The sequence below is a fragment of the Colius striatus genome, chromosome 1, assembly GCF_028858725.1.
Source record: "Colius striatus isolate bColStr4 chromosome 1, bColStr4.1.hap1, whole genome shotgun sequence".
In the NCBI taxonomy this organism is placed as follows: Eukaryota; Metazoa; Chordata; class Aves; order Coliiformes; family Coliidae; genus Colius; species Colius striatus.
The window spans coordinates 25,039,092-25,056,037 of record NC_084759.1 but is presented as its reverse complement, the minus strand read 5'-3'; the positions used below and the strand labels follow the sequence as shown (position 1 = coordinate 25,056,037).

Here is a 16,946-nt window from a genome sequence, read left to right as displayed (position 1 = left end):
AAGCTTATTTGTCATTTTACCATAGGTGCTTCAAAAGGTACTCAAGGTCATCTCTGAACAGACAGCAGGAAGTAGCTCACTATTCAACTCCACCTCAGCTCAGATTACTTGACTACCTGCAGAAAAGGAAGGAGAGGAAAGGAGCCCAGCAGTATGACCTCAAAATTTCTAAAGCTGGCAATGTAAGTGTTCTGAGACATAGTATACTTAAAACTGTTTATTTCTTTAAATATTGCCTTAATACTGTTCTTTCATCCTCCAGTGCGTAGATATGTGGAAACAGAACCCTTGCTACTTGACGGCACCTTCCGAAGTGGATGTAAGTTCAGTTGTTACCGTTAGCAATTCTATTGAATGTTGTAATGTATGAAGAAATGAAAGAGTGTGTGTGTGTACGTGTGTGTAGATATATATATCTATACATATATTTTAAAAAGAGTATCCAGTATCAGGGAATGACCTTTAGAAACCAGGAGTTACTTTAACATTTAACATGATCTTTATATACTGTAAGGAAAAACACAAGCTACAGCACATTACAGTTGTAATGTGGTAGTTTGGATCAAATAAACAGTGTAAACAAATCTTTAGTATTGTCCATCTGTGGGTTCAGTGAGCAGTTGTCTATTTGAAGTTGTCTGATAACATAAAATAGAAAAAGAATTGAGGTAAGAACATAACTTTAAAATAAGTAACTTTTCAGCTTAGTAGAAATTCCTCTTGTTACATGTTATACTGTGGGACATAGTATTTTCAATTGGGTTTTTTATATATATATATGTAGAGAGAGAATTCTAGTTGGGAATTGTCCTGGTCACTCTGTGTGCATTCTTCTCTGACATTCACACTCAGTTTGTGGCACTGCCAAAACACATAATACTAGCATACAGAAGGGACTCGATAGACTATACAAGACTCATCTTTGGACTTAATAGGGCTGCAAGAATGTGCGTTACACATGAAATGATGTTACGAGTTTGCATAAACCTTCTCTCTCTGCACTTCAGCAGTATTGTACCTGACCTAATTAGAGTCTTTAGGAGTTACTGGTATTGTGAAGTTTCTTGACCACTGGACATTACAAGCAGTGGTTTCCATCTGTAGTCTCAAGCCACACTTCACTCTTTCATTAAGTGTAACATAGGTATTATGGGGTAACAAATCACATGTGAAGTTCTGAAGGTTCTCCAATGTACTTTTTCTGAATGCATAGCACAAGAGAGGGGATGCTGTACAAAGTTTTGAGTTACCCTTGTCTGTTTCTTGCACTTACTTTCTAAGACTTTCATCTTTAGCCACTGTTAAAACTAAGAAGCTGTACTACATTGACTTTACCTCTGGCCCGACACGACTATTGTTCTTTCTTTTGATACCTCTATTCTCTTTAAGGTGGAAAAATACGCCAAAGTGGAAAAGTCTATCAAGCCTGATGACTCACAACCAACTGTCTGGCCAGCGCATGTGAGTATTTTAGACCTTTGGTTAAATTTATCTGTCTTTAGTTAAAAACATTTCTTACTTCAACCAAATCACAGTAATGTGGAAATAATCTTCCCTCATCCAATTTAATTAATCTTCTCTGGGTTATATAGACATAGAAAGATTAGCACAGGTACTTGTAATTTAATACAGTGCAGCATACATGTGATCAGTCTTGTAATTTCCTCAACTGTCACAGAAATAGAAGGAAAAGCAACTGTAATCCCTCAAGTAATAAAAAAAATGCTGTATAGTAAAGAAAGCATGATAGTTTACAGGGAGCAGTACTCTGCTCATCAAATTGCTTTCTTTACTCATACTCAAAGACTGATGGAAAAGAGCTTTTTTTAAAATGTTATATTTGGAAAGAGATTAAGTAGTGTTAAATACATTTTACAAAAAGCCCTTTCTGCAATGTTTAAGTTGAACCTTAAGGTTTTTGGCACAAATTACATGATTTGATAAGTAGTAGTCATTTATGGATAATATAATTATTGCAATTATATTAATTATATTCTAATTCTCCATAAATAAGTTCATTAATTCTTTGTCATTTGGAGACGAAACAGTCTTTCTTAACAGCATATATCATGATATCTTTGTAGTTTCATATTAGCATAAATGTAATTCTTTCCCACAGAACTTAATCTTCATCTCGGACATTTTACTCTAAATATTTTTTGTGTTGTCATAATTGATATAAAACTGGTTCTAAATATGTTTGCCCAGTCTGCCTTTCCATATCTAAAGTGATTGTTTAGGATTTGCAATATTTTTGTACTTTTAAGAGATGGGAAATTCCGTTTCCTCTCATTCTTTTAGATACTTCTTCTCAAATCACTTTCATTTTGGGTATTGCACCCCATGTTATAGAGTGTTACTTATCTTTTTTAGTGTTTCTTACTGTATTATATAGAACTGCCGTATTTTACTAGCTTTTATTGTTACCACTTGTTTGAATCTTACCTTGGTTATTTCCTTCTGTATTTTTAGGAAGTAAAAGATGATTATGTGTTTGAATGTGAAGTTGGTAATCAGCTTCAAAAAACAAAACTGACCATTTTTCAGTCTCTTGGCAATCCTTTGTACTATGGTAAAATTCAGACACTCAAAGGAGATGAGGAAAATGACAACCTGTTAACTCCATCACAGTAAGTTACATGTACTTTTAAACTCTGTTGTGATCTAATAGAGAAAGACAAACATTACTTATAATTTTTAGTCATAAAACTAATCCAGAGCTAGAAATCTGTTTTTTGTTCCAAAAATTCAGCTATGAACCTAAACATTTTTACCAAGAACAAAAAAATGTTAAAGTAACAATCATATCTTAAATGAAATTAAATATCTTAAATATTAAATCATATCTTAAATGCTAAATCTGCATGTTTTTACAGTAAAGATACACTGTAAAAAAACAAAATTAACAAAAAAAATCCCAAAATTAAAAAACTCAACAACAAAAAATTCACCACAAAACAAAGAAATACAAAAACCCAACTCAAATTGTAAAGAAACTAAGACATGTTAACACCCGAGTGTTACTCAGTTTTGATTGTTGTCAAAATTTGCTTGATGCTGTGAAAACATATGTTATGTTCACCCTTATGCAGAGAAATTTAGGCTAAATAAGTGATTGAAAAAAACCACAAGCTTCTAAGAAACTTTACATTTTGAATTGTTTTGAATCGGCCAATGTGGTTCTACAAAGATCATCTATTCTTGGCGCTTTCTGTTTTATACACCAGATTCTACTCTGCTCCACAGGTTCCTCCATACAAAGAATCATAAAATCACAGAATGATAGGGGTTGGAAGGGACCTTTAGAGATCTAGTCCAACCCCCCTGCAGAAGCAGGTTCACCTAGATCAGGTCATATCTTAAAATTTCAGTAAGGCAAGGAGCAATGAGCTGGAGCAACTTCAGTTTTGTTAATTAAAGTAATGTTTATTGTCTAGCATGTAATTCCTATTAAAAAAAAAATCTTTAAATATTCATAATACTTGGGATTTTTTATTTCTAGACTGAGCTATTTATAGTTTATTTCCCTACTGTCATGGTTTCACCCCAGCCAACAACTAAGCCCCACATAGCTACTCACTCACTCTGCACCTCTTGCATCAGGATAGGGGAGAGAATTGAAAGAGTAAAGAAGACTAAAAAGAAGACTAAAAGTGAGAAAACTCATGGGTTGAGATAAAGACAGTTTAACGGGTAAAGCAAAAGCTGTGCATGCAAGCAAAGCAAAACAAGGAATTCATTCATAACTTCCCATGGTCAGGCAGGTGTTAACCCATTCCCAGAAAAGCAGGACTCCATCACAGGTAACGGTAGCTTGGGAAGACAAAACACCATCACTCAAATGTCTTCCCCCTGCTTTATCGACTGAGCATATGATGCCAGACAGTATGGGATATCCCTTGGGTCATTTGGGGTCGGTTGTCCTGGCTGTGCCACCTCCCAACTTTTTGTGTCCCCTAAGCCTAATTGCAGGGGGGGTGAGAGGCTGAAAAGGCTTTGACTCTGTGTAAGCACTGCTCAGCAATAACTGAAACATCAGGTTGTCATCAACACTGTTTTCAGCATAAATCCAAAACACAACCCCATTCTAGCTGCTGTGGAGAAAATTAATTCTAGGCCAGTCAAAACCAGCAGACATATATAGCACTGATCTTCCTAGAACAGCAGTGCTAGCTTACAGGTTTTTTAATAAGGCTGGGAATTAAAAGGATTTTTAGGTGTTAGATGCCTGGGTTTTGGGTTTTTTTTAGATCACTGCTCTACTCCATTATTTCTAAGACGTTACCAGTTAAAGTTCATCAAAAATTGGACACTTATTCATTAGAAAACTTGTATCACAGATAGTGAAAGGTGCAGAAGATGTGAAAATAAATCGGTGGGGTTTTGTGAGCTAGAGAAACAGAATTAGTCTGTAGTGTTCACAACAACAACAAAAAGTCACTGAAGTAATAAGTTTGCAAGCCATAAGTATTATGTGAAAGATAAATGCTTATTTAGGAGTTCTGGAAGTTCATGACGAATGAGAATTTGTGCAAGTGAAAACAAATGATGGAAACTAAATATTTGTTAATGTTACAGGTGAGGTGTTCTTTGCACACCCACAGGACACTTGATTTACCCATAGCTTTTCCCCTGGAATTTTTACAGGTTTTGCAATTCTTCCACAGCAGTTACTTCATTTTTTTTTTTTTATATAAAATACCTAACTTCCATGTTCTGCTTTTGCTTTGTAGATGATTTGCAGAAGACTACATTAGACCATGTGTATAATGTACATATAGTTACGAAGCCAAGTTTGTATTTCAAGTATGAAATAATACCCAGTCCTTTAAGTGGGTGGGGTATCACTTTTATTTTCAGCAGGTCAGAAAAAAAGAGCACCATTGACATTTGTTCAAAGTTTTTGGTTATAAAAACATGGTTTTAGTCCATTTTATGACTCAATGTATTATACATTTTATATTTCAGGTTCCTTATTGGTTCAAAGACTGATGCTGAAAGGTAAATTAATATAGTATATAGTGTCATTTGGCTTGATGCCAAATAGTGAAGTTTGTTTCTTTAGCTATTACGTCTGCTAATATTACAGTTATGGAAACAGATGAGGAAAACAAGAGGAATTAATCATCATAACTAGAAGTGGGATATAGTGGGGAGTTTCTATATTTAACAAACAAGGCAGAGGAAAGCAACTACATGAACACAGCGTGTTCCTCTACCTAAATTTCCAGCAAATTGTTACAGTTAATTGCACAATTATTTTTGGTTACACAAATACTAATAAAATTCTGAGAGCACTTGTCAGGAATTTCATGTTATTTTGTATGGTACATTAGTAATGCAGGTAATTGTTCATTGTAAATGTAATCTGAGACTGAACATATATACAATTTATCTTTGTGTCTTATGCATTACTTGGTTCAGCGTTCTGGTAGAATCAAGTAACAAACCAGTTTTCCAATATACTTTAGTTGTAGAATGATTAGGAGTAGGAATTCTGGGATAGCAGTCAGCAAAATAAGTATTTCTTCAAAGTCATTGTGTATCACATTACAGATGGTTGTGTTTCTTTGTGCATATGAGCACTGAACTTTAGAAAGCAATCTCTGTCAAAGCCAGTTGTATGAGACTTCAAAGTGAAGTACACAGCACAGCGCTTACCCCACACACTGTTCTTCTATGCCTAGCAGGGAGAAGGTCCTTAATTTGGTCAAAAAACAATAATCATGTTCTTTATTGTAATAGATATTTTGGATCAAGAATCTCTTTGCTTATATTTTCTTCTATCTCTTTTGCACTGATAAAGACTTTTCCTGTTTACTGTAAGCTGAATTGAGGAAGTGATTAGCTGAAAGCTAAACCAACAGTAATACAGGGGTCTAGTTTTAAGCGGGGTTGTTTTCTTGATTATGTTTATAAGTGGCTACAGAAGTCCTTCTGTCAGAATACACAGTTGGGTTTCAGGGACTAGGACAAGAGGAAACAGTAGAGGAGAAAGGAGGTCAGGACCACCCTTTAGAGTACACAGAATTTTGTTACTCTAATTCCACTGTAATTTTAAGGCAGTCTAAAAATCTAATTGATGAAAACAATACACTGCACCCTTTCTTCTGCCTTGTGTTTGGGAGCCCTTACTTATGTCTTCATTAGTCAGGTAACAGCATGCCAGATCAGTGCTATACCAAAACAAAGCCTAGTTCATTGCATTTAAGTGCAAGCTAACAGAAACACTCCATCAGTGTTTCATTGAGGTTCAGTCTGCCAGAGTACAAGTGACAACAGCCTTTAGCTTGACTGTTAAAATCTTCAAGCTCACTTTGTATATTCTGCTCATGTTTGTGAAACAGTGTTCCTTCAACTTAGTTGGCTCAGATGTGCAGAGATGGAGTGTTTGATTTGGTAGATGGTGTTTTAAACTTGTTTGCCTGATGCTATTGATGCTTTAAATTCCTGAATACATCACTACTCATTAGTCTTGTAGAATAAAACCCAGCTGTCCTGGTGCTCAGAGAAGAGTGATCACTTTTGCTGTGATAACTGGTTCTTGGATGTACATTCAGTGTGGACCTCTTAGTTCATCCCTTGCTTTCAGAGACCACGAGTTGAAGGAGGGTTGACCGTTCCCCAGGGGAGAATAAGAAGAGGTCACAGCTTTATAGAAGATCCTGGACCTCTGTGATAGGAGTGGGATCCCCATTGAATGACATCCCAAAGAACTGCAATTGCATTTGGAAACTATTCTGTCTACACAGTCCTCCAAAATAGTACTTCTTAAACAAACTGTGTTTTGCATTAGAAAAGAGTGATTAAAAGAAAAGCTAAAGCAATTAATCTAAGAAAAGAGCCCGGGAACATAAAGTTGAAAGATATCTAGCCATATATATGCCCTATAGGCATGTTTTACATATGTACATCCCTATATAGATATATACTTATGTAATCTATACCTATGTATAAAAAATGTTATGTGACTATGTAATATATACAATTCTGTGTTTACATATACAGATCTACTTCAGAAGTTCAAAGTTGTACGTCCTTATTGTCTGTTTCAGAGTTGTGAACCAGTATCAGGAGTTAGTACAAAATGAAGCCAAATGTCCCGTGAAAATGTTTCATAATTCAGGTGGATCAGTCAATCTTAGTCACCTTTCTCCAGGGAAGGAAATGGAAGTGAGTTTATCGAACTGTACCTTTCTTTTATTTCTACCCGATTATTGAATTACTGGAATAATTTCTGCTATTCATATTTAAAAGTCAAATAGCCTAGTAATTTAATTCTCAATTTTTAAATGCTTTATTGTCATAATCATTCAATGTGAGTGTACTGCAAAAGTTGGAGGAGAGCACTTCTGTTTTCACTATACAAATGTTGTCTTTTAGCTATCTGGTTTTTTTTTTGCTCTCTGTATAGTGCAGTTAGCTCCAAGTTTTCGTTGTAGCATTAAGATGAACCATTCAGATGAACCGTTCACAGAGCAGTATAGTAAAATGCAGCTATGCATTTTACAGCTCAGTAAACATAAAAGCCGATGTAGTAGCTGAACTTCTTTTCCTTTAGGAATTGTTAAAATTATTTTCTCTTGACTTTGAAGAGGAAAACTTAAAGGCCAAAGCAACGATACCAAAAACTAATTTTAAGTGCTAATGCTTGTATGCACACATCCAGTAAAAATTCCTACATTCACAAATCCTCATGCCTGTTGGCGTTGCCTCATGTTTTTCTTGCTGCTTCTGGCTGCATTTGGGCTTCAACTAGTAAATTAATTTTCTATCTTTTGGGCTAATTTCCTTTGCTAGATCTTTCCCTAAATACCTGTTTTTATAAACTGCAATAACATTGCTCTGAAAGAGGCAGTTCTTTGTGTCATCTGGAAGAACAGGATGCAAAAGCCAGCAGTTGCAGAAGTAGTATGAATCTATATATACGTACAGACCTGCGTACACTTGTGTGTTTATCTGTTTGTGTATGTGTCTATATATATATACACTACAAAAAATAGAGTAACTTAAGGTGGGAGAGTATTTGTGAGAGTCATCTGATCTGTCTGTCCAAGCCCCCTCCGAAAGCTGGACCAAAGTTTCACAGTTCACTGTGTTTAGTAATCTAGTCATCTTTTGAATGAGGCATTAGTCTTTATTTTCAGAATGAAGAAAGCAAATTTTAATAGTAGAAGAGAAAGGGAGTCGTAAGAATTTTCTTTTAAGAGATTCTTTTTTTATAAGCAAGCAATTAGAAACATGTAGACGGAGTTTTCTTATTACTAAGAACCAGTGGAAGCTAAGCTCTCCGAAAAAGTTGATTCTGTGCAATGCCGAGTGATCTGATTTGTTAACATATGCACATCTAATTTAACCTTTGCACAACAGCATTGAAATATTTTGTTCACAATATTGACAGACTTGTTTTCAACAGTTTGGGGCTGTGTTCGTTTAGACATTGCTGTAATTTCTGGAATACCTGCATTATACTCAAAATATATAGGCTGTAGCTATAACTGTTTCACTGTTCAGTCTTTTGAGGGTGTCAACTATTGGAATTACAGATTTAGGATCTGTTGTGAGTGACTGAGAACTGCAGACTGAAGCTGAAGTTAATTTATGTTCAGACAAGCTAATAAGTAGGTTCTAAGAACAAGCCAAAAGGGAGCACTTTTCCCCAAAGACTGGTGAAGTTCTGATGCTGCTGAAGTAAATGGGGAAAATGTGCACTTGTTTCTACACATTTGAGATTTTCTTGAATGTGTTTAAATTCATACTTCCAGAATCAGGAAATCTGGTCATGTTCTCTAAATCTCTCTCAGTTGGAAATGGCAGATATATACAAATGGTGAAATAAAGAAATTATCTAATTTTTCAAGTAAAACCAAAATTATCCTTTTATTTTAAGTGCATCCATTACTCTTGCATTTCTGAAAAATCCTAACAGGGATTCAGAATTGCAGAGAAAAGTGCTCAGTTGAAATTTTAACAGCACTTTCAAGCTGCTTTTTGATGGAAAGCATTTTATGTCAGGAAATTGGGACATCCTTTTTTTCGATGGTATCTAGCAACAGGACAAGGGGTAATGGGATGAAGCTGGAACACAAAAAGTTCCATTTAAACATAAGAAAAAACTATTTCACTGTGAGGGTGAGGGAGCCCTGGCACAGGCTGCCCAGAGGGGTTGTGGAGTCTTCTTCCTTGGAGGTCCTCCAGACCTGCCTGGAGTGACCTGATCTAGGTGGACCTGCTTCTGCAGGGGGGTTGGACTAGATGATCTCTAAAGGTCCCTCCAACCCCTACCATTCTATGATATTTTTTTTTTCTAAAGACAGTCAGTCATAGGTTACGTTTTCTAAATAAAAGAAGTTTGAAGGGAATTTTGCAGTAGTTTTTGAGAAGCCTAATGCAAACTAATTGAATTGTCTTTTCTATCAAATATATGGAAGCTCACATTATTGCTTTGGGAGTGTTAATTTCTCTTTCCTCCTAGCAGCCAGAAAGTGTGTCAGGCTCTGTTCAGTCTTCAGTATTGGGGAAAGGTGTCAAACACCGACCTCCTCCCATCAGATTACCTTCAAGTTCAGGAAGTAGCTCTTCAGGTAATTATTGACTCAAATGTCTCCTTTTTATGTGTTGTGCTTGCTGTAAAATGGCATAATAACCCTTTAGTAACGATTTAATGAAAAAAAAATTGGAAAGAGCATTTTTTTATTTCCTGTTATTACTAGTTATTAATTTATTACTATTTCTAATGATTATTAATATTATAATGAATATTTAAGTTACTATATACTCACAGAACAGTAACAAATATTTGAGTGAACATGTAGTCACAGAACAATAATGTATTTTAATTATACTTTTTCAGGTAATATTTTTAGTCCACAACAGTCAAGCGGTCATCTCAAATCCCCAACTCCTCCTCCTCCTCCTTCTAAGCCTCCTGGTCTTTCTCGGAAACAATCTATGGATCTTAATCAAGTTAGCATGCTCTCTCCAGCTGCCATGTCTCCTGCGAGCTCTTCACAAAGTGAGTCACGACCTAAATTCTCCATTAAATCTTAGGCTTTTGCATAAATGCTTCCTGAGATAGACTTCTTAACCTGTGGAATGATGAAACTTAAGTGTACAGTGTATGCTGAATTGTATAAGTTGTGCAGCTTTAGGCAGGTCTCTCGTTCACTGTATGTATTTTATGTTTATTGTAACTGTGTTCGTTTTTTCTGTATATATGTATGCACCCTCTGTGTATACGTTTTAATACATTTTATGCAATTAGTATGATCTCATTTATGAAAGGCTGGTAGATGATGTGATGAGATGAAATTTCCAAGTGTAGATTTTTTTCCTCCAGTGTAAAAACAGTATGTTAGATCAGTTTGCCTTTACGTAATTTAAGCATCTGGTTTTCTAAATGTTATAGGAGCTGGTGCAGTTGTATCTCTATGTATGTATATAATCTGATCAGTCCCAAGGTGGTGATACAATAAACAATAAGATGTTTTTTTTTAAACACTCCTACACTGTTTTACAAATCATTGCTGATTGCAAGTGTGGTGGTGATGCTGATGATGATAGCACCATATTCTCAGGTGTTAAAATGTAAACTTCCAGAACAAGTGACATCCTAGTTTTAAGTGTTTTCACTGACACTGACACGATCATTGTAATCGTAGCGATAAATCATAAACATTTTTAAAGATACCTGTGCGTCTTGACACATTTCTTGAACAGATGTGTACAAAAAGAAACCACAGCTCCAGTTCTTCAGTTTTTAATAATTGTATACTGCACATCCCAGTATCCTGCCCAGTACTATAATATGCTTTTTGCATTAAATCGTTTAAAATCTGGTTAGCTCAAAAGGTGTAATTTTTCTGCCTTCTTGTTTTGCACAAAGAAAAAAAGAAACCTTATAAAAGTTTTCTTATAACATATTTTCTCTGGTTTTCTGTTAGTGCTATGACTTCTGTAAATCTGCACACAGTTGTTACCTTAAAGCTCTAGTCACAACAGCTGGACATTCATCTTTATTTCCTTTCTTTCTGCAGGACATGAAAGCTAAAAAAAAAAAAAAAAAACAGAAAAAAAAAAGCCAAACCACAAAACACCAACTACCAAAAAAAACCAAAAAGCTGAAAACCACCTCAAGTTTTTTGGGGGTTTTTGTTTTGTTCTTCTGTTGATACACTGTGCTTACTGCATCCACAACAAATAGAGCTATATGTGCTATATTTAAGCAGAAGGCATTACACAGTAACTTTTAAAGATGCAGTATTATCCTCTGGTTATTAAATATTGACAAATTATTTTTTGTTGACAAACATTTGGCCAGTGGGAGTTTAGTTGTCCAATGAAATTTAGATCAAACCCATGACTATTAAAATAGTGTCTGTTCTTTGTTGAATCTGTTGTTTTCCATATGTTTTTAACCCGATGCTATTGTGCAGGCAGTGCATATACTCTATGTTTAACATTTTAGGACAAAATACATTCATTAGGTTAAAATGGTCACTAAGAAATTGTTTTATTTTGACTTAAGAATTTCTGAATGGAGTTATGACTTAATGGAGGGTACAAATCAGTGTATGGCTTAGGGGACTAAGCATGCAGAATGGGCTTTCTGTGTGATTATACTGCATCCTTAACAATGAGTGCGTGCTGCAACACTCGTGTCGTGTAGAAATTAACACTTGCAGTCTGGAAAAAGGAGCAAATTGTTGGTGCTAAGTAAAATTCCATTAACCTTACTATAGAAAAAGGACTGGCCTTTTATAACAAACTAGCACTTTTTATTTTTCTCAATGAGCAGGGTCTGGAACTCCTAAACCATCTACTCCTACTCCAACCAACACCCCTTCATCGACCCCACACCCTCCTGATGCTCAGAGCTCAACTCCTATTACCCCTTCTGCCACCCCTACTCCCCAAGATTCAGGCTTCACCCCTCAGCCCACTTTGTTAACCCCGTTTGCTCAGCAACAAATGTCTCTGAGCCAGGCACTGCCTGTAATGACCATTCCTCTTTCCACCATGGTAACATCCATTACTACAGGAACGACCTCCACCCAGGTCATGGCAAACCCTGCAGGACTTAACTTCATCAATGTAGTGGGCTCTGTGTGGTAAGTGTTTTGTTAACAATAGTTTGCTCTGGCAGGGTTGGGTGTTGGGGTATTGAGATGGGAAAGGTGAGAATGGTAGAGAGCTGCTCAGCGTCCATTGGGATAGATTTTTTTTTTTTTTAGGATCTGTAATACAAAAGATCATTCACTTTGTAATTATAAAGTGAAGAGCCACTAGCACATATGCAGCACCTACTATCAGAATATTGAAAAGGCCTAAGAAATACATTTGTTGCTTTCAGCTTTTTGGATGCATATAGTGTAATTTCAGAAGTTCAGTTTCAATGATTTCTGAGGTTTTGTCTTTGATAGAAAAAGTCAATCAGAAAGGAGGTGGAAATCATATACAAACCACTATAAACAAAAAATGGAAAGAGATGTGATATTAAAGTACCTGTGAATGGAGAGTTGCTGTAAAATACAAGAAAACAACAAATCTGTTTCCTGACAATTTATTCAGTCGTTGAGGTTAAACATTCTTTAATCCTTAAAACTCATGTTGTGGTTTTAAAAATTTAAATGTTGCTGCCAGTAATAGATTATAACTGTGAACTGCTGTAGACTAAATGACATTCTGTGATCAACAGATCACCAGTGTAAGACAGTGTGCTTCAATGCAGGTGTCAAACTCTGGAGTTACCCATCTGAGGTGTTGAGCAGTTGAACACGGTTGGTTAATTAGAGATTAGAGAAGAAAACACAAACCTGATCCTTAACTTTTTGTTACGATAATACAGTCAGTTTGAAGACCAATGATCTTTTGTTATTTCTCAAGTCATTTGTATTTTATTTTCCATAGTTTATACCAAAGAAAAAAACCTGTACATGCTAAGGATATGGATTTTACATATGTCTTATGCCCTAGGCATAATTATTTTTTTTAAGATGACTTGATGCTTTATCTGTAATCCTATTTACATCAAACAATTGATTTACTTGTCATGAAACAGAGGGCAAAAGTTTAGTTACCTGATTTACTTGTATCACTTGGGTTTGATGTATTGTCTTTCCTCTTCTACAGTGGAGCACAGACACTGATGAGTGGTTCAAACCCTATGTTGGGGTGCAACACTGGTGCCATAGCCCCTGCAGGTATAAATCTGAGTGGCATTTTACCATCAGGAGGTCTGGTACCAAGTGCCCTGCCCGCTGCAATGCAGTCTGCCTCTCAAGCAGGTTAGTGTGAATGAGTTGAAAAGCCACCCTTCAGACAGGGACAGCATGAAAACATTTGTGAGAGCAGTGGACAGCGGTGGCTATTGTGTGACAGATGGTGTATTGGATGCCTGGAACTTGGTACAACAGACATACTTTTGCAATCAAAGAGTAGGCTGTGTTTGAGATCTGATATTTGAGGTGCTAGGCTAGGGATACAATCTAAACCTGGACTGTTTGGTGTGCTCAGTAGGAAGTTTGAGAGAAATTCTGAATTCAAGTGCAACTTTGATAATGACGACTGCCAGCAAAAAGGCAACTTGGAATGAGGCCTCACTTTTTAAATGTGCAGGACATTTTATTCTGTTGCTGCTACTGCTTTATTCTAGTAGGACAATTAGTTCCTTACTGCCTTCAGATATGACTATATAAATTCGTATGCCTCAGTATTCATTAAAGCGGGATTTCAATTTTTTTTATTAAAAAAATCTAACAAAAGAAAGTAACATATGATTATGGAATGAGAATGATGGAAGAGACTCCAAGGCATCCATCCCTTATGCTGAGACAGAGTCAAATCTGTCCAAACCATAATGAAACATTGTCTAATTTAAACATCTGCACTAAAGAAGATTCTTACTTTCCTCAGTAGCTGTTTGGAGTAGTTCATTATCCATACAAAATGGTTCCTTCTAATTACAATGCATCTCCTTAATTGCAAGTTAATTGTTTTTCTCCTATTCCTTACAGACATGAAAAGTAGTCATTCACCCTTTTTCTCCACCTTTACCTTCTAAGTATCAAACATGCTGTCATGTCCTACGTTTGTCTTCTGTTTCTGATACGTCGTATTTTTCAAACCTTTCATAATCCTGTCACTCTCTTCTAGACAGTCCAATTTGCTTGCGTGCTTCTTAACATGTGATAACCAAAACTGGACACAAGCCTGAGCTTGGCTGATTTACCGTTGTGGAGCACAGCAGAATATGTGTCTCATCTCTTTCACAGCTTTCCTGTTAACATTGCCCCAGAGGAGGTCTGCCTATCTTTTTTTATCTGTATTTTTTGCCACAGCATTATATTAACATAAGAATGGCTTTACTGGTTTAGGCCCCAAATCCATCCAGTTTATTTTCTGTCTCTGACAGTCACCATTAGACAATACTTAGGAGAGAGTTTAAGATGAGGCAAAGTGTGAAGTGGAACATCCCTTGTGTACAACTGTATCTCTTCTGGCAATCTACAGCTTTGAGGCTTTCTCAGCTGATGACTGTCCGCATGGATCTCAGTGCTTAATAACCCATACCAGGCTTGTGGTCTGTGAACTTATCTAGTTGGGTTTCAAACCCATTTGTATTTTTGGAATCTACGACATCTCGTGACAGTGAGTTTTATACGTGTACCGTGTGAAGAGGTCCTTCTCTTTTGTGTGTTCTGTGCTTTGTGACATGGATGCTTCAGTTATGTGTGTGACTGGCTGTACCTTCTCGTGTCCTTTCTTGCTGTGCAGACACAAAGCTAGTTAGTTACAGTTTTGTACTTGCTCATTTGTCTTTTTTTTTTTTTTAATTCAGTGTTATTGAATTTTGGACCCTTTCTTCAGTTCCCTAGGATCACTTCTAATTCTGTCCTTTCAAGCACTGTCAACCTTTACCAGTTTGGTGTCACGGGTTTTGCGTGCCATGCTGCCCCCCACATAACAGATGGGAGCAGCGAGCTGAGATAGGTCTGTGGAATATCTCTGGGAGTTCTGTTTGACAGCCACTGCTTTACTGGAGCGTTTGTGTCAGTTCTATACCCACCTCATAGCTTACAACACATCTTGGAGGAGTGTCACATGAAATAATGCCAAAAGCTCTAGAAGTCAGATGCGTCTTGCCAGAAGCCCTTTGGGGGCGGCGAGGGGGCAGTTGCTGAGGTTTTGGGTGGGATTGTTTTCTTTAATGATTGGGAACCTGAGAGCCGGTTGCTTCATTGAGTCCTTGGACATTTCTGGATTTACTGTGCAAACAGTAAAACTTTTTTAAAATCAGAAGAATAACTGCTGTGATATTCTTCTCATTCACCTTTGTGTAAATGCTTCACAGCTTAGAGGTTCCAGGCTGTAGTGTTCAGTAACGATACAGATTTTTTTCTGTTTAGTCATTGCTCTTTAACTTTGAATCTGGATAACTGTGAAATTACCAACGGTACAGAAAACACAGCATTGTATTAAGTATAAAATTTACACGTGCCAGCTTTCCAACTTCCAAATGTTTATAAATAGTCCCAGTGGAAAGGTGTATTAATTGCAAAACACATTTATAATGAAGTAAAGACTTCCTACTAATAAAAAGATGTTTTCTTTAACAGGCAGCCCCTTTGGTTTGAAAAATGCATCAAATCTTCGGCCCTTAAATCTTCTACAGGTAATTGATATACTTGGACACAGTAATGATAATTTCTAATCTCTCTTTAGACATATGTTGAGTGCTGCTTACTGTACTGTCCCCCACCCAGATCTGTGAAAACAGTTGATCAGACAGACCATTTACTGCAAATTTTAATTGCTTACTGAAAGTGCTTCAAATCAGAGAAAACTACTTCCCCACAGATATCAGCTGGAAATGATGTTGCTAGCTCACAACCTGACTCACAACAAAGCAGCTAGTTCTCTGTAAATATTTTTTAAATGCTGACATTTGAATTCAACAGATAAATCCTAAAATGCCATCTTCCGTTTTCAGGCTTTGCTTAAGATTTTATTGCCACTCAGTTATACAAGTACAAACCACTACAGTAGAATCACTCAGGGGTTTACATATGTAATGTCTAAAAACTGAGCTCAGTGTGCACAGTAATATCTTTAAATAAGTTTTGGTAATGGAAATAGAAGTTGATGTAAGATGGGGAGTTTAGACCTGTAAATGTTTTAGTTCCACTAAGCATACATTCAAACTGGAGCAAAAATTGCTTATGTCCAAGCTCCCTTTAAAAGTAGGACAGGGAGTGTTTGTGGAACTGAGTTCCTGGATCTTGAAGTCAGCTGCAAGTACAGGTGCGGAATTGCAGCTTCAGTGTTCAACAAATGTTGCACCATGCTTCAAAAAATTAATACCAGTCAAAGGTCAGCTGTGGCTTTGCTACTTGCTCTTCCCACTCCTGTACACACTCCAGAAACACAGAAAAGGGCAGACACAGGGAGAGACAGTTATGCCAGGATAGAGCTTTTCTGTGAAATTAAAGGCTTGTATTTGTGTGACTCCACGCTGAAGTAGATCCCTTCAAGTTACCTTTGCCACTTGTATAAGCCAAGAATAATTTGGCTGAAATCAGTGCAATTAAAGCTGGGGTAAGGGAGAGGAATCAAGACCATTTCACTTTGATATGTTTTGACATCAGACCTTGCAGCTTGTTGACTGGAAGCATCTATTAAAATTCAGTGGAATGTTCTGAAAGTGAAAATAAGTTAAAATGCAAACTGGCCTTTTACATTTCACATATTCTCTACCATTTTAATTAGAACAATGTTTTCCTATGTAAATACCTCACTGAGCATAAGACTTTTTCACAAACAGCAGCAACTGTAAACTGATTCATTTTTAAGGATTTTTGAAAAACAAACCCAAAAACCTCCAAGGAGTACGTCATTATTAATGTCACGTTCATCCTAGGACAGTGGCAAACTCAGCAGTTTGATTG

The 16,946-nt window shown here is 36.5% G+C and overlaps 1 protein-coding gene across 8 annotated transcripts in view; it reads left to right on the top strand.

Moving 5' to 3' along the window:
* SUPT20H (SPT20 homolog, SAGA complex component) overlaps positions 1 to 16,946 on the top strand; it is a 32,769-nt gene that overhangs the window by 11,401 nt on the left and 4,422 nt on the right. For 3 of the 8 annotated variants that reach the window (XM_061993892.1, XM_061993908.1, XM_061993885.1), the window contains exons 11-21: positions 26 to 182; positions 263 to 319; positions 1,390 to 1,461; positions 2,473 to 2,630; positions 4,969 to 5,001; positions 7,056 to 7,173; positions 9,476 to 9,584; positions 9,854 to 10,015; positions 11,798 to 12,110; positions 13,132 to 13,286; positions 15,618 to 15,673. In XM_061993892.1, the coding sequence (XP_061849876.1) occupies positions 26 to 182; positions 263 to 319; positions 1,390 to 1,461; positions 2,473 to 2,630; positions 4,969 to 5,001; positions 7,056 to 7,173; positions 9,476 to 9,584; positions 9,854 to 10,015; positions 11,798 to 12,110; positions 13,132 to 13,286; positions 15,618 to 15,673 (1,390 nt within the window). Of the gene's footprint in view, positions 1 to 25; positions 183 to 262; positions 320 to 1,389; positions 1,462 to 2,472; positions 2,631 to 4,968; positions 5,002 to 7,055; positions 7,174 to 9,475; positions 9,585 to 9,853; positions 10,016 to 11,797; positions 12,111 to 13,131; positions 13,291 to 15,617; positions 15,674 to 16,946 lie in introns of all 8 variants that reach the window. The other 5 variants (XM_061993916.1, XM_061993901.1, XM_061993933.1 and 2 more) reach the window with 4 other exon arrangements.